General features: G+C 40.4%; 1 protein-coding gene and 1 long non-coding RNA gene across 2 annotated transcripts; one reads left to right on the top strand and one right to left on the bottom strand.

Moving 5' to 3' along the window:
• Positions 1-238: 238 nt before the first annotated feature.
• On the top strand, positions 239-21,283 carry iPLA2-VIA (calcium-independent phospholipase A2 VIA). The gene is made up of 15 exons (XM_028302063.1): positions 239-459; positions 550-760; positions 975-1,065; positions 1,932-2,099; positions 3,898-4,029; positions 9,272-9,440; positions 10,755-11,196; positions 12,516-12,689; positions 13,130-13,398; positions 13,625-13,768; positions 14,615-14,747; positions 17,427-17,572; positions 17,882-17,997; positions 20,616-20,835; positions 21,265-21,283. The coding sequence occupies exons 1-14, from the start codon at positions 447-449 to the stop codon at positions 20,829-20,831; spliced, it is 2,424 nt and encodes an 807-aa protein (XP_028157864.1). The 5' UTR covers positions 239-446; the 3' UTR covers positions 20,832-20,835; positions 21,265-21,283.
• On the bottom strand, positions 18,934-20,060 carry LOC114351031 (uncharacterized). Its single transcript, XR_003655754.1, has 3 exons — positions 19,666-20,060; positions 19,329-19,558; positions 18,934-19,146 (listed from the first exon to the last, which is right to left on the bottom strand). It is a non-coding gene; the product is annotated as an uncharacterized LOC114351031 (long non-coding RNA).
• Positions 21,284-22,394: the final 1,111 nt, after the last annotated feature.

Genomic DNA, 22,394 nt, shown 5'->3' with positions numbered 1-22,394 from the left:
ATATTGTTCAAATTAATTTCACATTCGTAGTGACTAGTATTATATTATCTGTGGTAGTGCATAATATTTAAACGAATCTAAAATACAGATGGCGTTTTATCCAATCCTATAAAACGCCATCTGTATTTTTAAGCAAGAACTATACCAAAGTCCACAGCATGAAGCTAAAGATAATTCATGGTCCACAGGTCATTAATCTGTGCCTCTTCCTCTGCTGTCAGCACAGATGATGGCTGTCAGTGCTGTCACTGCTGTCAGTCAGTCTTCTGTCAAGTTGGTTTAGTTTTGTAGCGATCGTTGCGGAAAAACTGCGTCGGAAAATCATATTATTGCGTGAAAAAATAGTATTGATTGTATCCGATATTGTGTAGTTCAAAGTGCAGTGTTTATTTCCTCAGCCTAACAAATTCCTTGGCACTACAAGGCTGCGGCAATATTGAATAAACATGTTGAATTCATGTTAGTAAAATTATTGTGCCAAGATATTATTTTTGCAGTTTATTTCAGTTACTTTGCATAATTTGATGATATTCTTAAATTTTTCAACAGTTTTTCGAGGTCTCCTCGGGACTGAGGAGTCTCCTACAAAAGTCCTTGAAGTGCGATCTGATAACTACATTTCGAGGCCTGTTCTGTACAGAAAAGATTCTATGATATTGTATGCACCCAAAATTCCGCCAGATACCAAGAATACTAAGGACAGATTCTTCGAAATCATCCTACATAAGCCATTTACTGAGAGCTTGCATACTATGTACAGGTCAGTATATCTTGTTATTTCTATAAATTGAGATGATTCATTGCTTTAATTATACATGATCAGATAGTTACACAGTAATGAGAGCATTGTTAGGTATTCCTATATATTGCGTAAAGTTACAAAAATTATCTAGGGTTGCTTAACCTTGCGATTGCTATTTTATATCGAAATAGATTTTTATTCTGTAAATAACATTTTGTAATGTATCTTTCAGTTTGTTCCGATCTGAGAATAAAGAAATAGCAGAAGAGAGGTTTATTGTTTACAAAGAAAGGATACCAGTATACATCACTGTGACTAAGGAAGTAAGTGGATGTCTAATAATTTGGCTTAGTTTTCATACATAAACATGAAAAAATTGATGTTTCTTTCATGTATCATTAATTAATTTATTAAAATTAGTTATTACAGAAAAAATTTAGAAATATGATGGAGGAAAAAGATTATTTTAATCAGATTGATTTTCCTTGTTTTAATAAAAGTTAATTACATGTTCTGTTTAAACAATATTATAGTTACTTTTTAAACTGCATTGTAACTTAGTTCTTGGTTATTTTATTTATTTTTACATGTGAAAGGGAATTCCCCAAATGAACTGTTGAACTTTTGTTTTCCACTGCTATCTTATTTATTGTTCATTAATAAAATAGCTGTCATTTTGTATCTTAGTTCCATTTCTAGATACTAAGAACCCATTTTAATATGTTTATCAATAATAAAAGTAATGGATGAGATTATAAAATCTGCCCTTAGTCACATCTATTTAAGATTGATTTTATTTGGCTCCTTTCCATGACTTACCTAATTTCAAAGAAATTACAGCATCTGTAGCTGAGATATGAGCCAATGTAGTACATACAAGTATTATTTACAACCATTTTGATGACTAAATGATAAATATAAAAGGCTAAAAACAAATGTAAAAAGACTTAGGGTGAGTTGCACCACCTAACTTTGACAAACGTCAAAAATCTGTCAAATTCCATACAAAAAACACCGGTTATCGTCATAGTTACGGTCAAAGTTAGGTGGCGCAACTCAGCCTTACACAATGATTAGCAAACAGGAGTGTTAAAAATAGTTTTAATGGTAGCTTACGTTTTTTATTCAATACCTAACTTGCGAATTTCCTACTTTATGTCACTAAATAGGTCTTAAATCTTTGTTTTAGTGTACAGTGGCAGGTCTACAGAAACTCTGTGACACATTGTCAGAGCACCAATCATGGACAATAGCCCATTTGGTGGCCCACATCGGGCCACACGAGCTGTTCAACGACCCTGAGGTACAGAAGCATATGGATGACACAGACCCAGCTAATGGAGCTACTCCTTTGATGGTGAGTACCTTTTTTCTGACTAACAAAAAGGGCTTAGTTGAATGCTTTTGATCTGGAATTCGCTGTAATCATTTGCTGTAATATGTTCCAAACTAGGAAAGATGGATAGCATTGAAGGCTTAAAATAAGTAGACAGAACTAGCCTTGAAGTTAGCCGGAGCCGCATTATTCCTAATCTAGATACGGCCATATACGCGCCATATGACGCAATATTGCTGACCTATGTTGCAGTTTACTACCACACTTAGAAACTAAATGGCCCTTTTTAAAAACTTTCTGTTGGACTATGGAAATATTATTTCACAGTTTTGCCAAACAACATCTTGTTAAACATTGGACACACAAGGGCGATAGTACGTAAACGTGTTACGTCTTATCTATACTTTTAGGAAATAATAGTAGCTACTATTATTTCCGTAGTACAATAATAATTATTATTGCATGTTCGTTATCGATAATTTAGTATTGATTTTAGATAAAAGCGATTAGTTAAATTAGTGACAGCATTGTAATGAATCATAAACTTATATTAGGATTTTTTGTTGATTCCAAAGTTCGAAATATTACAGTAATATTAATGATGTTCATATTTTTGCTGATACGTTTCTTGCACCCTTTATTGCCGCTGAGGCGTCGTAATCTCTCATTGTTTAACTCTAGGTTTGAGTCAGTCAAGCTGCGTGATTCAAGCAGCTTGCTATGGAGAACCATTCTATTGTGAACGCCTACAGGGTGATTATTATGACGTCATGACAAAGTATATGTAACTATGTAAGGTATTCCATATATCAATTAACTTCGCCTGCTTGTATTGTCGACTCTCACGAACTCACGAACACTGAAAGTGTACTTAAAAACACTTGGTTCCTGTCTGACCTAAATTTTTCATATCTCGTAACTAAGAAAATAATTGATCACCCCTACTAACCTCATCTCCTATTTTCACCTACTTCTAGTTTTTGCGAAGGCTCGTGTCCTACTCAAAGGTTCAATCTAGCCATACATCTTATTTTACGTCTAAATTTATTATTGTGGATTCAAGCATAATTTCGTTAGATATTTTCCAAATACGCAATGGTTTTTTATGAACACATGTTCACAATGAGGGAAACAAAGTTCACAATGAAGGCAAAACACTATAAAAAACTCGTTGAAAACGTTACTGACCTTCAACTTGTGTCGTTGTCTGAGGTCGTAATGGGTTGAGTAATATAATACGAATTTTATGTAAGATTTAGACGTGTGATATGTATTATGAAATGACGCTACACCGCCAAAATATTATTCAATACGACTAATTTCGTTTGTTCGTTTGTTTGGCGCTAATAGATAGGTAGTTATGTATGTGGCGAATGCGAACTCTATAATATGCGTCTTTACAAAAACTATAATAATAGCTTAGCAGCATTTTAGAGACGCGTAGAAAACTAATCTAGGAATATCAGAGAGTTTAGATAATCTTTTTAAACGCACTAATCTTCGTAATAGGTATTGTTTCTTCTTTTACGTTCTTATTCATCTAAGTAGGATATTTACTCGTATGTTTGAAGCATCTTCTAATTCGGATTTACAAACCAAAAAACGTATACTTCTGGACAAAGGTCTCCCCTAAAGATATCTACAATGACCGGTTACACGCGGCCTGCATCCAAGCGATTTCCACGACCTTCACCAGATCGTCGATTCATCGAATGAGAGGCCTGCTTAAACTTTGTCTTCTAGCCAATGCCCCAGCGAACATCAGTTTTTTTTTTTTAACGTCGAAATTAAAAATCACCCATTGTTCTTTCTTCCGCAGGTGGCAGTGAAGTCATGCAACCTGCGCATGGTACAAAGCTTGGTGTCGCTGAACTGTTCCTTAGACGTGGTCGACCTGGACGGCAACACGGTGTTCCACTACGCGGCTGCTAGCAACAAGGAGATTATCAATGTAAGTAACTCATGGGCATATCTAGGGACGGAGGGCAGGAAAGGGCAGCTGCATATCCCTATAGTCTGGTCCGTGAGCACGTAGAATTTTGTCCAATGACCCCAAGCTACCCATCCTTAACGCTCGCGCGTAATTATGTTGCTGTCACGCTCGCACACTCACTGCGGGCGCCCGTCCCACAGTCGCGATAGCGAGCGATAAGGATGGGTAGCTTGGGGTCATTGGACAAAATTCTACGTGCTCCCGGACCAGACTATACATACCTTTACCGTCTTTAAAGGCTTATTTGCACTAGAGAGGGCAGGAGAGGGCAGCTGCCCGCCTCCGCTAAAACTCGCATGGATGTCCCCAGGGGTCTGCATCAAAAAATTTGAGCAGCGCATGCGTGTGACGTGTTTCCACCCTGCCTAAAAAAGCTTCCACTCTCTTTTTCAACGGGGAAAAATGCATTAATTTGCATACCTACCCTGAAACTATGCATGGTCCTAATAAACATAGTATCGAAATATGTTTTTGCAACGTTATAATTATGTCTAGACATTGTAAAAAGCCCTGAAGATGTACAAGTACAAGTATGTAAATCTTATTAGCTACCCAAAGCGAAGATTCGAGTTTTTACTTACTTGCAAATATTAGTCATCATAACAAGTAAAAATAACTTGAGATAAAGTTTGTTTGCATTGACGTTTACGTAACAGACTCGCCTGTGTTGACAGACACAACAGACAGATTTTTATTTTTGGCATATTTGCAAAGCCAAGTACGATACTACTATTATCTATGGTGGCATCAAATTCGCTATGTGTTTTCGCAATTCGAGATATGGTGGCAAATGGCACATACAAATGAATGAAATGTATAATTTCAACGACTACCATGTCGATCAAAGTCCAAAGATAAAAAAAAATCCACCTCATAATGAGAAACACCTTTCCAGAAATAACTAATATTATTTAAAAACTCTAACCATTCCTACATGTTAATAATACGTTAAGGCTAGGATTTACCGCCTCGATGCCGTGCATTCGTTACCTCAGCCCCCGCACACCTCGCACTGACACTCGCGCTGACACTCGCGCAACGCGATGACGCCACAGTGTAAAAACAAGCCGTAAGTTGGATTAAACCGTAACCTTCAAATAGTGAATAAATAAATAATAATTTAAATATCCTTCGACATAATATTTTAACACTGCGCCTCTAGTCTCAAACTAAGCAAAGCTTGTACTATAGGATATGAACATATTAATAAATAAATACATTCATATTATGGTTAGAAAACACCCAGCCCGAAACAAACATTATTATAATGTTCATGCACACAAATGTTTGTCATTCAATAATGTCAAATAAAGATGATAATATTAAGTCAAACAAATACTTTTTACCGACAAAAATAGTAAGCAAATGATCACAAAAATGTAAACTCCATTTTAATATGAAATACTAATGTTCTTTTACGTATTGCTATTCTATTTAAGCAAATGACTCTAAATTAATCATTGTAAACTCAGAAATAGTAAACAATCCTCAAAACAACTTGCCTAGAGGTCCTCTTCTGCCCTTTTATAATTTTTAACTTAGATTCAAGCAGTAAATTTCTAAAATAATTAATTATGGTATCAATTAAATAACTGTATTGCCATCTAGTTTTATAATTCAGCATCTTTAAAAAATTGTGAAACATCGGAATTGATGACTCGCCTTATATTCTTTCATCATCAAAAAGTACCTAATATTATCATCTAATTGTAAATTATGGCAACTATTTCCTCATAATTATTTGAAAATATAAGGCAAAAGGTTTAAGTTTTACAAAACTATGAAGAGCAGATATCTCGAAAACCATACAAGATATTATCGAAAAACTTGACTGAAAAAAGTAGTAAATGAAATGAGATTTCATTTTGTTGCAATAGTCATATCGCTAGGACGCATAGTTATTTATTTAGACAGTTTCTGAGATATAAGCGAAAAATATAATTCAGCATCTTTAAAAAATTGTGAAACATCGGAATTGATGACTCGCCTTATATTCTTTCATCATCAAAAAGTACCTAATATTATCATCTAATTGTAAATTATGGCAACTATTTCCTCATAATTATTTGAAAATATAAGGCAAAAGGTTTAAGTTTTACAAAACTATGAAGAGCAGATATCTCGAAAACCATACAAGATATTATCGAAAAACTTGACTGAAAAAAGTAGTAAATGAAATGAGATTTCATTTTGTTGCAATAGTCATATCGCTAGGACGCATAGTTATTTATTTAGACAGTTTCTGAGATATAAGCGAAAAATCAAAAAATGGGACCTTCAAAGGCTGCGATCGAGAACTTTTGTCATTCACTTAAGTTACACGTGTTTTATAAGTTCGGCGATTTTTGTTTGTTAGGAAAAATGGAATAAAAGACCACAAGTGGCACTTATGAACGTCAAAATATAGTAAATAATAAAAAAAGAAAAGGTAACCCCTATGGGGCACTTTACATGTCTCCTTACCTTTTGGGCCCTACCAGCACTTCGAGACAAACATATGGCAAGTGCTGAGAAGAAACGCCGGAACTAACTCCTTACGATCAAAGAATTTAAATCAAGTTTTACTTATAAAATGAAATGAAAAGTGTTTGAAATGTTAAAAATGGTCTTTGGTGAGTCTGCGGTGAGTGAATCAAGGGTTTACGAGTGGTAAAATCGTGTCTAAGAAGACCATGAATGCATAGAAGATGACGAGCGCTCTGGACGCACCAGCATATCAACAACCGATGAAAATGTGAAAAAACAGAAAGAAGTGGTTATGAAACACCGTCGAATCACAATTAGGGAAGATGCTGATGATGTTAGCATGTCGTTTGACTCATGCTATGAATATTTTTTTGGATTTTTGTCGGTATGAAAAATTAATTTGTTAAAAAATTGCTGAATTTTGAGCGAAAGTGGCGGCGAATTTTTGCTAAAACAAAACTGTAACAATGTTCCAATCTCCAAATTTACCGGAAATGGCTGTGTATGACTAGTTTCTATTTCCGTGAATAAAAATAACTTTAAAGGGTCATCGTTTTACAGACATAAGTGACATTAAACACGCGTCGCCGATCGATGTAAAGGCTATCTCAAAGATCGACTTTGAGAAGTATTTTGAGAATTGGAAGAAGCGCTAACACACGTGTATAATGTATAATAGGGACTATTTTAAAAGTTTAAATACTAATGTAGATCAATAAATAAATACTTTTCTGAAAAAACGAAAATTCCCGTTATTTTTTAACAGACTATGTATACATACATAGGGTTGCCAGGTCCAGAAACACAAAAGCCGGACTCTGTGCTTCATTTGGCCGGACATTTTACTTTAAAATTAGTGTCATAGCTCACGAAGTACTATCATCATCGGTTGCCCAGCGCTTGATATTATTCCGTAGCTCGGCTTTCTTTCGCATAAAAAGCCTAACAAAAGCCAGACAGGCTGGACAAGACAATATTTGGCCAGACAAGACCGTAAAAAGCCAAACATGTCCGGATAAAACCGGACACCTGGCAACCCGATACATATATGTATAAATGATCTCATATTAATCACATTTACCAAATCATAATTATTTCATAATAACCGGTAATTATTCATAATTTTTATCACATTTACCGTAACATATAAATCAGGAGGACAAGTCATAATAAATATTGTTCTTTATAATTTGACGCTTTCTTTGGAATAGTTAGGTGGCATTTAAAAGAAGGCGAATTAGTATATTAGAACTTTAGAAGCCTCTTAATATTCCCGTGGCTTAGTTTTAAAATCAAAGGTTGGATACCGTGGAAAAATAATAATAATAAACTTTATTTCTGTATAAAAACAGCCTAAAATATTATTATATCTGCGGCTTGACTCATAATTTCCCATAAATAAATTAATTTTTACTCATTGGTTTTATCTGATATTTGGAAAATGTACTATGTATCATCCATAATTGAAAATTCTTAGCTTTCTCCAGTAATACTGATATTATTATACTGTGACTCGCCACCCGCCAGACAGAGGCGATTTTGTCAAAAATATTGACAAATCGCGAACTGTCACAGGAATAAAACTGACACGCGTCCGTCCTCCGTAAGCGCCACCGCGCGACTGATTGAGATTGTTCAAGCCGTCATGGCCGATTTTTTCACATTTTTTCAACATAGTAACTAAATAAGACGCAATAACAAAATTTTGAAAAGTTGTCGACCTAGAAAATACAAAGTCCTATCTATTAGTATATATTTTAAGTGTAAAATGTTAAAAATGAATATATGAGAGTAAAACAAAAAAGCCGTCGACGTACTTCTTTGGGTTTTTTTTTATCGGACAAACTATGCAATATCGTGTTTTGGAAAAGTTGTCGCCCTAGTTAAAGACATTAACTTACTCCTACAATTTTTTGTTTGCTAAAATATCTTTTCATTTAGAAACTATCTGCAAACAAAATCGGTCAAATATCGACAATTTGGAAAATCATGGCCTTAACACTAAACTACCGAGATGGAGAGGTCCTTCCACTTTGCTGGCTGGTAATTTGTACAATAGAGGATCAGAGACAATTAATTTTTGGAACTAACTCAAGTTTCATTTAAAAACAGAAAGTGTATACTTTCTGTTTGTTCATTTAGATAAACAGAAACCTACAATTGTAGTGGACGGCAAATTGCTTAGTCCTGTAGGCCTAAGATGCGCGCCGTGATAACTTTTATCGACGTCAATTTGTATGGGCAAAATCGATAAAATTGCGTGATAACCGCCTATCACGGCGCGCATCTTAGGCCTGCCTCTAAAAATCTATAGGCTGTCATCATCATCATTTCAGCCACAGGATGTCCACTACTGAATATAGGCCTCCCCCAATGATTTCTACATCGCCCGGTTGGTCTGCATCCAGCGCCTTCCTGCTACCTTTATGAGGTCGTCGGTCCATCTTAACACCATCCACGTCCACGTGTGGACGCCCCAGCTGCGTTTTCCGGTAGGTTAACTCCACTCCAGAACCTTACTGTCCCATCGGCCGTCAGTTCTGCGTACTATGTGCCCACATTGCCCTGTAATCTGTGGGGTGTCTAAATACACCTTTTGACAGGTGCTAGCCGGCAAAACAGCCGCATCCCTAAACGTGTTCAACATCCTCTTCATATGACTTTCCTGGCCAACGCGTTAAACTGCGTACGCGCACTGTTTTAAAGTCTAAATAAACCTTTTTTTCTTCCACAGGTGCTAGCCGGCAAAACAGCTGCATCTCTGAATGTGTTCAACAAGCAGGGCTATACGCCTCTTCACATGGCTTGCCTGGCCAACGCGCCGGATTGCGTGCGCGCACTATTGATGGCTGGCGCTGACGTCAATCTTACAGCTGCGCAGCGGTCGGCCACTAGTATACCAGGTGGGCAAACATAGAGACTCCCCGATTTTAGGGACCATTTATTGACCCCATTTTAGGACACTGTCTTTTGTCGTCTTGTCAGCGCCCGCTCAGTGCCAACGAAACGTTTTTGGTGACAAGTACCAAGCCTCCTTACCCGCTACTGAAGCTACCATGTACCATGCATGGTTTAGTAAAACAGCGGCATCTTTGAACATGTTCAATAAGCAAGGATACACGCCTCTTCACATGGCGTGCCTGGCTAACGCGCCGGATTGCGTACGCGCACTATTGATAGCCGGCGCTGACGTCAATCTTACAGCTGCACAGCGGTCGGCCACTAGTATACCAGGTGAGTAAACGTTAATTTTAGGGACCCCTGTCTTGAGACTCCCCGATTTTAGGGACCAGTCTCTTAGGGACCCCATTTTAGGACACTAGTCTTTTGTCGTCTTGTCAGCGCCGGCTCAGTGCCAACGAAACGTTTTTTGTGACAAGTACCACAGCCTTCTTACCCCGCTACTGAAGCTACCATGTACCATGCATGGTTTAGTAAAACAGCAGCATCTCTGAATGCGTTTAACAAGCAAGGATACACGCCTCTACACAATGCTTGCCTGGCCAACGCGCCGGATTGCGTACGCGCACTAATGATGGCCGGCGCTGACGTCAATCTTACAGCAGCGCAGCGGTCGGCCACTAGTATACCAGGTGGGCTACTTTGATTTTAGGGATCCGACTTTTAGAGACCCCTCTCTTAGGGACCCCCCTTTTAGGAACCAGATAGCTTGTGAACGATATATTGCACTATATTACGACTAATTCGCGTGCTGCCCCAATAAGCACCACCAGAGGGACCTGTCAGGTTTTATGGTTACGCTCTGGCAGGGAGTGACCATATCATCCAATGTTGAGAACTACTTAACTAGTTTCGATTGTAATTTTTCTTTCTGTAAATCTAAGTTTTCATTCAAGATGCTCCAGCTTACTAGGATACCTTCGTAGCTAACGGAAGTTACAGTTATATGTGCACCACAGATTACTGGCAATCTTAAAGAAGCAGTTAATGAGGGCTATCGTTTTAGCGCTCACCAGTTAGTGCCACTGTAGAGTAAGGTCCTGTCACTTGCTAGTAGCGAAGACAGTGGCACCAACTGGTGAGCGCTAAAGTGGTAGGAGGACTATCGCATTTGCACTCATCAAGATGGCGCCACTGTAGAGTAAGGTCCTGTCAATCGCCAGGGGTGCCAACTGTTAAGTATAAAAACGATAGCCCTCATTGACCCAAAAAATCGAAATGTAAAACTTAAATCAACGACAAATGATATTTTACAGGTATCGTAGGCGATCTGCTGCAAGACAACCAGCCAAAGCTCCACCAGCAAGATATGAAGCATGGAGGCACGCCTCTCCACTGGGCCACATCCAGGGAGGTCATTGAACCTTTAGTCGACAAGAACTGTGACATTAACGCTGTAAACTTCGATGGCCGAACTGCCTTGCACATCATGGCGCTGCGCGGAAGACTCGATTGCGTCACAGCACTACTCTCCCGAGGCGCAGAACATTCAATAGGAGACAAGGAAGGCAATACACCTCTACATATAGCTGTGAAACAAACGAATATACCAATAGTTCAAGCGCTGACAGTTTTCGGCGCGAATTTGGAAGCCAAAAATAAGGAGGGGCACACGCCAAGGCATAGCGTGCCGATTGAAATGTCGAATAGCAACTATGACAAGATCTTGTATGTTCTTCACGCTGTTGGTGCCCAAAGGTAAATATTTTAAGTGCCTGTTAACCTCACATATTCTTTGAACAAAATATGCGCAAATGTATCTTATGAAAAAAATACGATAAGGCACAAGTTGGCTCGTAGTTAATAAATGTTAACGGGGATACCCCCGGGTTATTAGGATTACACAAATATTAAAAAATATACATAACAGTTGTGCACTTTGACATTTCGTCTAGTAGTTTTAAAACATTATTGACGTCATACCATGTTTTTCAAATTATCTCAACACATTGAAACTGAAAATATTCTTGGTCAAAAACACTATTTGACACATAAAAGCATGCAAATTGGTTTTCATGTCTGCAATAGACAGTGGCATGATAAAATATCGCTTTATTCCTCCTATTCAAGACTCATTTTCGCATGCCCAGCCGACATTGTGGCTGCAGGCAGACTAGTTGCACGGCGAGCATACCGCAATAATCATCTTTACTCCATTATATTCAAGGTCCATTTTCGCAGATGCCCAGTGGCTGCAGACTAGTTGCTTGGCCAGCATACCACAATAATCATCTTTACTTGATTACATTTTAGGTCCATTTCCGCAGATGCCCAGGCGACATGTGGCTGCAGACTAGTTGCTCGGCCAGCATACCACAATAATCATCTTTACTTAATTACATTTAAGGTCCATTTTGCATATGCCCAGGCGATATTTGGCTGCAGACTGAGTTACTCGGCTAGCATAACACAATAATCATCTTTACTCAATTACATTAAGGTTCATTTCCCCAGATGCCCAGGCGACATGTACGGGTGCCGATTTGGTTGCTCTGCCAGAGTACCAGAATAATCGTCCTTACCCCATTATATTCACGATCCATTTTCGCAGATGCCCAGGCTGAGTCGCTCGGCTAGCATAAGCATACCACAATAATCATCTTTACCCCATTACATTAAAGGTCCATTTTCGCAGATGCCCTGGCGACATGTACGGCTGCCGACCGGGTTGCTCTGCCAGAGTACCAGAATAATCGTCCTTACTCTCTTATATTTAAGGTCCATTTTCGCAGATGTCCTGGCGACATGTGGCTGCAGACTAGTTGCTCGGCCAGCATACCACAATATTCATCTTTACTTAATTACATTTAAGGTCAATTTTCGCAGATGCCCAGGCGACATGTACGGCTGCCGACCGGGTTGCTCTGCCAGAGTACCAGAATAATCGTCCTTACTCTCTTATATTTAAGGTCCATTTTCGCAGATGTCCTGGCGACATGTGGCTGCAGACTAGTTGCTCGGCCAGCATACCACAATAATCATCCTTACTTGATTACATTTAAGGTCCATTTCCCCAGATGTCCAGGCGACATGTACGGCTGCCGACCGGGTTGTTCTGCCCGAGGGGAGTATAACGGAGTGCCTCCTCCCCCCGTAGCCCGCGCCGCCGCCCGAAAAGTCATCAATGATATGTTGGCGGTGGCTGGTATAGAGAAGGCGTCGGGATTTGACGAGGATAAGAAGTGTGGACGGTGAGTAGTGTTTTATAAGTAGAGAAAATGTCATATCTGATATAGCCCGCATTATTGTCTAACTTAAGTGGCAGTGGGCATGGCCATAGCTAGTAGAACTGTTAGCTGTTGGGGCAGATAGTTCTCGAGTGGTGATAGAAGATCTAGTGAAGGTCTGAGCGCCTGGATGCAGGCAGCGAAAGACTGGTTGTTGTTGAAATCCTTGAGAGAGGCATTTGTCCCTCAAGACGAATGGCATATTAAGCTTTATGCGGATTCCTCCTCCTAGTCTTATTTTCAATGTGATGATAACCAATTGAGATTTAGATTTTATTTTGATAAGTCATCTCTCTATGTCTTTATGTATATTGTATATTGTAAGCCGGATATGAACCACATATCCGGCTCGAAGGACCAGTTTGAAAATCATAGTTATAGATAAATTAAATCATTCTTTTCAGACTTCTCTGCCTAGACGGCGGTGGAATCCGCGGTCTGGTCTTAGTCCAAGTGCTGTTAACCCTTGAAGAGTCGGTCGGAAGGCCCATAGTGGACTGTTTCGACTGGATAGCGGGGACCAGTACGGGAGGAATCTTGGCGTTGGCTCTCGCCTGTGGGAAGAGTTTACGGGAGTGCCAGAGACTGTACTTTAGGCTCAAAGAGATTGCCTTTGTGGGAATGAGGCCATACCCGTCGGATCCTTTGGAGAATATACTGAAGGATTGTTTAGGTAAGGTTATATAGACCTCATCTCACTATTCTTTATGACAATAGTTTTAATGGGTCGAACATTAGTACTCGTATGTTGTCGATTTGGGTCTTATTTACAACTCGACTGTTTTGTGCTGCTTTGTACTGCGTATACGCAGTCAGCGAATATCAAATCTCGCAGGAAATAGAAGTTACATTTTGGTATTCTAAACAATGTATAATAAAGTTTCAAACTATGATTACAGGTACTGAAACCGTGATGTCAGATATCAAACACCCGAAGCTCATGATCTTAGCTGTCCTGGCTGACAGGAAGCCGGTTGACTTGCACATCTTCAGGAACTACCAATCGGCGCAGGAGATCCTTGACGCGTACAATGGAACAAACAGTGAGTCATCATCATTTCAGCCATAGGACGTCCACTGCTGAACATAGGCCTCCCACAATGCTTTCCATGTTGATCGATCGGTAGCGGCCTGCTTCCAGCGCTTCCCTGCTACCTTTATGATGTTGTCGTTTCACCTTGTGGGTGGACGTCCCACGCTGCGTTTTCAAGTTTGACATCTGTCATTTATATAAAGTCTGTATAAATGACAGATGTCAAACTTGAATGAGATGTAAGAAAAAAAGCGCAGGCGCCGGTTACTGGTCACGTTACAGTAAAATAGGGAAGATGATAAGCTCATCTGTTAAATATCCAGTGTTTTACTCTACTTATCAAGCTATTTTTATCATCAAATCAGACAGAAATCAAATAAAACAGTAGTTTGTCTTTAATGGTTTTGTTAACGTATGACTTTATAACACTTAAACCACATTACATTACTAGGCTCGGAGTTTCCCTGCGTGATCGAATCAGAAATGAGGAGATCCGCAGGAGAACCTAAGTGACATAGCTCGCAGAATCGCTAAAATCAAGTGACAGTGGGCGGGGCACACAGCTCGTAGAGCTGATGGCCGCTAGGGCAGAAAAGTTCTCGAGTGGCGACTACGAGCCGGAAGACGGTAGTGTGGGCAGGCCCCCCACTAGGTGGACCGACGATCTGGTGAAGGTCGTGGGAGGTGTCTGGATTCGGGCGGCGCAGGACTGGTCTTTGTGGAAAACCTTGGGGAAGCCTTTGTCCAGCAGTGGACGTCTTTCGGCTGAAACGAACGAACAGTGCTCGTTAAAAGTCGAAATGAAAACTTCTTTAAATGACGTTATCGAAGACAAGTCTGTAATGATTATTTCCAGGTCCCAGGGCAGAAGCAGGCGATCAAGTGTCAGTGGTGTCATTACCAGTCCCGCCGCCGCCGTCCGAGCAGTTAGTTTGGCAAGCGGCCAGGGCTTCAGGCGCCGCGCCCTCTTACTTCAGGGCTTCGGGCAGGTAAGCGATTGAATGATACTAAATCCCGGTCCGTGAGTGAATTTTGTCCAATCCCTAGCTACCCATCCTTATCGCTCGCGCGTAATGAGGGCTATCGTTTTTATACTTAACAGTTGGCACCCCTGGCGATTGACAGGGCCTTACTCTACAGTGGCGCCATCTTGATGAGTGCAAATGCGATAGTCCTCCTACCACTTTAGCGCGCACCAGTTGGTGCCACTGTCTTCGCTACTAGCAAGTGACAGGACCTTACTCTACAGTGGCGCTAACTGGTGAGCGCTAAAACGATAGTCCTCGTTATATTGCTGTCGCGACTGTGCGACTGGCACCCGCAGTGAGTGTGCGAGCGCGATAGCAACATAATTATGCGCGAGCGATAAGGATGGGTAGCTAGGGATCATTGGACAAAATTCTACGTACTCACGGACCAGACTATAACTATTACTTCGTACTGACCAAACTAGTGGCGGAGTGTTTCATTCTGACCAATTTAGTGACAGTCGTTGCATACTGACCAAATCAATGGCTGTGTGCTTCATACTAAGTCAACGGCTGAGCGTTTCATACTGCACAAATCAGTTGCTTTGGTACATGTGTCAGTAAAAGGCGAGTATTATTCAGTTATAGGTGTCGCAAGTGCAGGTAGGGACCAAGTGTCATTTGTGTCATTACCAGTCCCGCCGCCGCCGTCCGAGCAGTTAGTTTGGCAAGCGGCCAGGGCTTCAGGCGCCGCGCCCTCTTACTTCAGAGCTTCGGGCAGGTAAGCGATTTAATACTGACCTAATCAAGGGCTGTATGTATCAAAATGACCAATTCAGTAGCTGTATGTATCAAAACTGACCAAATCAGTAGTTATGAGTTACTTACCAATTCAGTGACTATGTATCAAGCTGTCTATATCAATAGCGGTAGATCATGTGTCGTTGGGTGGCGAGTATGTGTGTAAACGGCGTCCACCAAACCCATCCATATGAACAGGGTAATAGATATTTATTTAATTAATTATTGGGGACTAACAGTGTATTTAGAGAACGGTGCCAAAAGTATCAGTACCAGGTACCATGTGTCACTAAATTTAATAGGATGAAGGGTGTAGGCGAAATTATCGATTTCGCCCTTCATTATAGTGTCGTGCTCCTGCATTGGGGATTAAATTACTTTACAATGTTGATGACGACTTTTATATCCNACCAAGGTCATCCCACCGACAGTCAGCTTCTTTACCAATGTTGAGAAAAGTTTTCCAGCGGCATCCAACACCTGTTCAATATGATATTATCACGAGCCGTAGTACCGGAAAAAAATATCAAGAATTACGTATTGTGAATCAGAGTGAAGGACAAGTACCAGAAGTAAATTTTCCAAGAAGTCCAAATAAAGAAAATTTTAAGCTCACAATTTTGAAGAATATTGTCATAAAACCAGCAGACTCGGCTTTACAACCGCTTTTCAACTTGAACCATGTTGGATACTGATTAAACTTTTTTTTAATAAAAGTTATCGTTTTTATTTACTCACATCACTACTATTTTAATATGAATAGTGCGATACGGGGTTCAATGTGTCCCGAATTTTCTTTGGTTTTTAATTTATTTATTATACTTCGTATCTACTAACGAAACGAGATTAGCATAGCCTATGTAATAATAAAAATATGAATTATGACTAAATATCAAACAAAGTTCAAGAAACAAAAAATAGGTTTATGTCATGTACTGAAACCAAAGCGTCTAAAAACAAAAGAGCGGGCAACCCCACCCCTACCACGCTTTATATATTTTATAAACCATAAATGAATATTTTGTTAAAAGTTTAATTGCGGTTAAAATATCATCCCTTTTGAAGTGCTTAAACCGCATAAACTTTGTTTAGCATCTTTTATATAAACGCTATCTAAGTCCACCATCTAGGAACTTTTTTTTTTTTAACAAGTGGGTAATCTCAGAATGTACTCGTGTCGACAGATGCGATTAAGAATATTCTTAATATCAACGTCTCTGCGCCGACGTGTATAATTATTTGTTATGTANTGATCTCGTTTTGATTTAAAAAATAACAAACATTCGTCACAAAAATGTAATTTCCCATGATGCTTCGTAACTTGATTTCGAACCAACTTTGTTAAATCTAAATATATAAAAGGAGAAACTGACTGACTGACTGACAGATCAACGCACAGCCTAAACGGCTAAACGTAGGTACTTGAAATTTGGAAGGGACGTAGCTTAGGTACAGTAGAGGTGCACTAAGAAAGGAATTCCCGAAATTCCCACGGGAACGTGAATTAGCGGGAAAAACGGGATTCACGTGTACGAAGTCGCGGGCGGCCGCTAGTCCTTTATAAGACAATAATGGGATTTGGAGTCCTTTTCTAACAGAAGCATATTAACATGGTGTTTTTTTCGTAACAACGTTTTANTTCTATATCTTCTTCCCTGGAGGTAAACGTCAATGTCATCTCTTCTCTAAATATAATGAGACCGCTCGGACACCGAGCCCACAGCGTGGTAGGGGTGGGGTTGCCCGCTCTTTTGTTTTTTACTACTACTACGCTGAATATTGTGTGCGGATTGGCTTGTCGTACAGGGGTACTACACGGTAAAATAAATCTCTTCGGCGAAAACAGGATAATTCAGATCGAACTTCACTTGGTAAGTTCGTTTGATCATATAATTCCAGGTACCTAGACGGTGGTCTCATGGGCAACAACCCTACGCTGGACGCTTTGACAGAGCTAACGGAGCTGAGACTGGCTCTGAACGGCGTCGGTCAGTACGAGGAGGCGCGCGCGACCAACCTTAAGGTTGTGGTGTCTTGTGGCACTGGTAAGGAGCGAATATAAATGTAATAAATGTATAATAGTCGACTATCAGGTAACTTAACGGATGCCAACTTTAAATTAAAGTTTTTTTTATAGATTAATACAACTTTAATAAAAATAAATCATAGTATCTCTGTATATCTCAGGGAATTGAGAATTAATTTTGCTTCTAAATAGTGTAAAGTGACGTCACCAGTTCCTTTTGTTTTGTCAACCAGGAGTTTTGACAGTTCATTAAAAGAATACATCCTTTACAGGCTTGTGACTTCAAGTTATAGATCAGCAAAAATAATAAATTGTAAACTTTTTTCAGGCCTAATACCTGTCACGAAGCTGAAGGACATCGACGTGTTCAAACCAGAAAGTCTATGGGACACGGCGAGGCTCGCGTGGGGTCTCTCGGCCATCGGTGGATTGTTGGTAGATCAGGTCAGGATCATAATGACGGTGTAACAAATTAAATGCGATTTGACCGATCTTACTTTGTTGATTGATTTGTTAAAACAATCGTAACGTAATATTTCTTATTGTATTCTACAATAGTTGCATACATGATACATTTGACAGTTGTGTTTTGCCATACACAATCAACAAAAAACTGTCAACATTCTACATTTTTTGTTGAATGTTGAGATGTTTTTGTTGATCGTGTAGGTAGGGATAGATTAGATTAGATTCCTCCTGGATAGATCCATTTAAAGACATTATTCTACATAAATTGTTAGTTTGACCTTGTAATTATCAAATCTATGAGACAAATTGACATACTATATTAAATTCTATCTACTAAATTTGACATTGTTAATTATTATTGTGACATTTAATTTAATTCTTTTGTATAATTTCTTGAATCACGAAAAATTGATTCTGTTGCATGCCGTTATGGCATGATGTAGCTGAACAATATAAATTTTTATATGACCTACTTATATGTACCTACATTATGTAATAAATGATTTTGATTTGATTTGATTTAGGGCAAAACACGCGTTGGAGACCCGGCTTTATGCCGGTAGCCAGAGGAGCTGTGTCAGAATTTTTTGAGAGCCTCAGGTGGTTTTCCTCGATTACTGACAAAATATTTTCAACTTAATCTTTACAAAATAAAATTCCTTTTTCCCTACACTGTTCAAAGGGTTATGCCCACTTAGTATTATATGGGACCTTTGGCCTGAGGTGGACAGACATTACAGCATGTAATTTGTTATTTATTAAATAGTCTATACCAGTAAGAAACAGAATATAAACATCATTTTGTATCCAAGTCCTTAAAAAAATTTTTTTTTGCTTAAGACTAGAAAGGTTAGAAGCAAAATAAAACACCATTTTTTTTATTATTATTATTTTAATCTGACTCATGGGTCAATAAAATATTGTCTAGGAACTAGGCAGGTGGAAATACATGTTCCTGATACCTTGCCCAGCTCAAAAACCACAAAATTGTCATAACATGAGCACAGCAACCTACTGTTATTCGGCCAATATCAGGGCAAATGAATCCTCGTCCTATCATGTGTTTGTTGGGGCTCGATCAGCTCACTGCCATCAGGGATGACATATTTGGTCAGATCCCCGCAGCTGAAACAAAGAAATTAATTATGGTATCATTTAAAATTCATTCTTTAAGATATTGAGATGTGATGTCAATTTTTATCTATCAGTAAGAAGTATTTGTACAGAAAAAAATATACACTTTGTTCAAATATATCAAGCCAATGTCTTTAATAAAATATAATGAAAATAATTATAAAAAAACTTACTTGACGAGGTGAAATCTGTTCCATTATTACATTATTTTCGAATATGTGATTCTCTTTCCGTGTTAATATGCAGTCTATGGAACATATTTGTAACAAAGATAATCCACGTTAACTGTGACCAGTGCTAGTGGTTGCTTCTTCATTTGAAATATTATTTGTCCTTGATTGGTGCAGAGCCACACCGTGGCCACAGTCCAACATGAGTGACAACATACACTGCTGTTATCAATCTAAAAAAAAAGTTTTATTAGGATTATGGTAATCTACGGTAAAGGTAGTTGATCAAATACATTGTAAAAGGTATGCAACAAGTCCACACGCTCATTCAATAACTTACCAGCTGAGGAGTCATCCACTGACATTATAACCAACTGAACTTAATAAGCTCTAGGCTATGTCGCCTCCTCTGCATCATGTCAGCTATACAATTGATACATATCATAGGTTCCTCATGAGATTGAGGAATTGCTGGTTGCATTATCCAAAATCGGGCTGGGGTTAACATTGGGGCTCGGGTCGGAGTCCATACGTAAGCCGTGGTCGGCGTTTAGGCAAGGTTCGATGTCCGAAAGTGAGCCATTGGTCATTGGTTGAGTGAGATTCGTAGTTCGAGAGTATGCAAGGGTTATCGGGAAGAGAAGCATCGAGGACCATGGTCAAAAAAATAAAGTCGTCAAAAGGGAAACTTATACAACACTCTTCTGCTTTTATTTTGGCAAAGACTTGGTTTTGAGAACTAAACAACACTCACGATGAAAAATACAAAACAAAGCGAATGACAGATAACAGCTGTGACAATATTTTCAGTGTTGCCATGCTAATAATGTGGTGATGAATAAAAATAATCGATATAAAAATCGATTGTATTTTTTGATGACTCGAAATAAGGTGTATAATAAGGTGTGTGTGAAATAAGGTTTCATTTAGTTATTTAAATATTTCTGGTAGTGTTATTGGAATATTAGAAAGGTTTTATAAATGTCATTTTAATGAATACGTATTTAAAAAATACTAATTGTCATAGTCGAAAAACAATCGATATGAATCGATTCTTACCGATAAGATTCATTTTGGCAACACTGAATTGAGTGTTAAAGACAGGAAGTTGTAATTATCACATAAAGTACTATTTAAATTGGATTTTTATAAAGGCAAATTGATACAAAGTTACACTAAGTGAATACTTTAAAAATTAATTAAAAATTTTTGGCAAATTCATCTTTTCATTAGCAGCTTGTCCACGCCAGGCCAGAAATGAACATTGTCCTTTAACTCACTCTTTTCCAGGCAACGCAATCCGACGGCCGCGTCGTAGAGCGGGCGCGCGCCTGGTGCAGTTCCCTCGGGGCTCCATACTTCCGCTTCTCGCCACACATGTCTGCCGACCTGGCCATGGACGAGCGGGCCGACGACAAGCTGGTCACTATGCTGTGGGAGGCCCAGGCTTATATGCGCGAGCACCGGGACGAGGTGCGCGAGCTTACGGCGCTGCTTCGAGGGTAGTCAGGTCAGTTTTACGAGTATAACTGTTAGGCTGTCTGTTCTGATGACCGTAGATAAAAAATACCCTATGGGATCCACTAAAGCCTGGTCCGTGAGCACGTAGAATTTTGTCCAATGACCCCAAGCTACTCATCCTTATCGCACGCGCGTAATTATATTGGGGTCATTGGACAAAATTATACGTGCTCACGGACCAGGCTTTAGCAACGTTGACTTGTCAGAACCCACGCAGCGGCGACTCGACCCTGGCTCAGCGTCGACTGGGCGCTGGCTCGATGTCGATTGGTACTGGCTCACGGCGCTGCTGCGTGGGCACTGTCAGGTCCTCGCTGACGTCACAAGCTGGTCACTATGCTGTGGGAGGCCCAGGCTTATATGCGCGAGCACCGGGACGAGGTGCGCGAGCTTACGGCGTTGCTTCGAGGGTAGTCAGGTCAGTTTTAAACAGTAATTTGATGACATTGCCCCCGGGTATAATGACGCGGCACTAGCTAAACTTTGACTCGGCATCGACTCGCCGCTTGGCTCAGCGTCGACTCGGCGCTGGCTCAGCATTGACTCGACTCTGGCTCAGCATTGAATCGGCGCTGGCTCAGCATTAACGTCGCGCTGGCTCAGCTTTGACATAGCGCTGGCTCAACGTGCTGGCTCAGCATTGACTCGGCGCTGGTTCAGCATTAACGTTGCGCTGGCTCAGCTTTGACGTAGCGCTGGCTTAACGTGCTGGCTCAGCAATGACTGGCTCAGCATTGACTCTGACTCAGCATTGACCCGGCGCTGGCTCAGCTTTGACGTAGCGCTGGCTCAACGTCGACTCGGTGCTGGCCAAGCGGCGACATGAGTCTATCTTAGCATAGTTAGCGTCGACTCGGCGTTGGTTCAGTGTCGATTTCGCGCTGGTGCAGCTTCGGCTAGGTGCCGCGACGCCAATGCTGAGCGGCACTTTCAGCCAAATGACGGCCACCGCTGGACAAAGGCCTCCCCCAAGGTTTTCCACAATGAACGGTCCTGCGCTCCCCGCATCCTGGCTCTTCCCGCGACCTTTACCAGATCGTCGTAGAGCGGGCGCGCGCTTGGTGCAGTTCCCTCGGGGCTCCATACTTCCGCTTCTCGCCACACATGTCTGCCGACCTGGCCATGGACGAGCGGGCCGACGACAAGCTGGTCACTATGCTGTGGGAGGCCCAGGCTTATATGCGCGAGCACCGGGACGAGGTGCGCGAGCTTACGGCGCTGCTTCGAGGGTAGTCAGGTCAGTTTTAAACAGTAATTTGATGACATTGCCCCCCTATAATGACGCGGCACTAGCTAAACTTTGACTCGGCATCGACTCGCCGCTTGGCTCAGCGTCGACTCGGCGCTGGCTCAGCATTGACTCGACTCTGGCTCAGCATTGAATCGGCGCTGGCTCAGCATTAACGTCGCGCTGGCTCAGCTTTGACATAGCGCTAGCTCAACGTGCTGGCTCAGCATTGACTCGGCGCTGGCTCAGCATTAACGTCGCGCTGGCTCAGCTTTGATGTAGCGCTGACTCAACGTCGACTCGGTGCTGACCAAGCGGCG

This window comes from Ostrinia furnacalis, unplaced genomic scaffold, assembly GCF_004193835.3.
Source record: "Ostrinia furnacalis isolate ACB-3 unplaced genomic scaffold, ASM419383v2 OfSCF1067, whole genome shotgun sequence".
Classification (NCBI taxonomy): domain Eukaryota; kingdom Metazoa; phylum Arthropoda; class Insecta; order Lepidoptera; family Crambidae; genus Ostrinia; species Ostrinia furnacalis.
Note: the sequence above shows the minus strand (reverse complement) of the source record. Positions and strands in the feature narration are given on the sequence as shown.

What these genes read in the sequence shown, in the direction of transcription:
- iPLA2-VIA (XM_028302063.1), top strand. An exon ending in ACATCACTGTGACTAAGGAA is followed by an intron (nt 1,066 to 1,931) that starts GTAAGTGGATGT and finishes TCTTTGTTTTAG; the next exon opens with TGTACAGTGGCAGGTCTACA. An exon ending in CGCGTACAATGGAACAAACA is followed by an intron (nt 13,769 to 14,614) that starts GTGAGTCATCAT and finishes GATTATTTCCAG; the next exon opens with GTCCCAGGGCAGAAGCAGGC.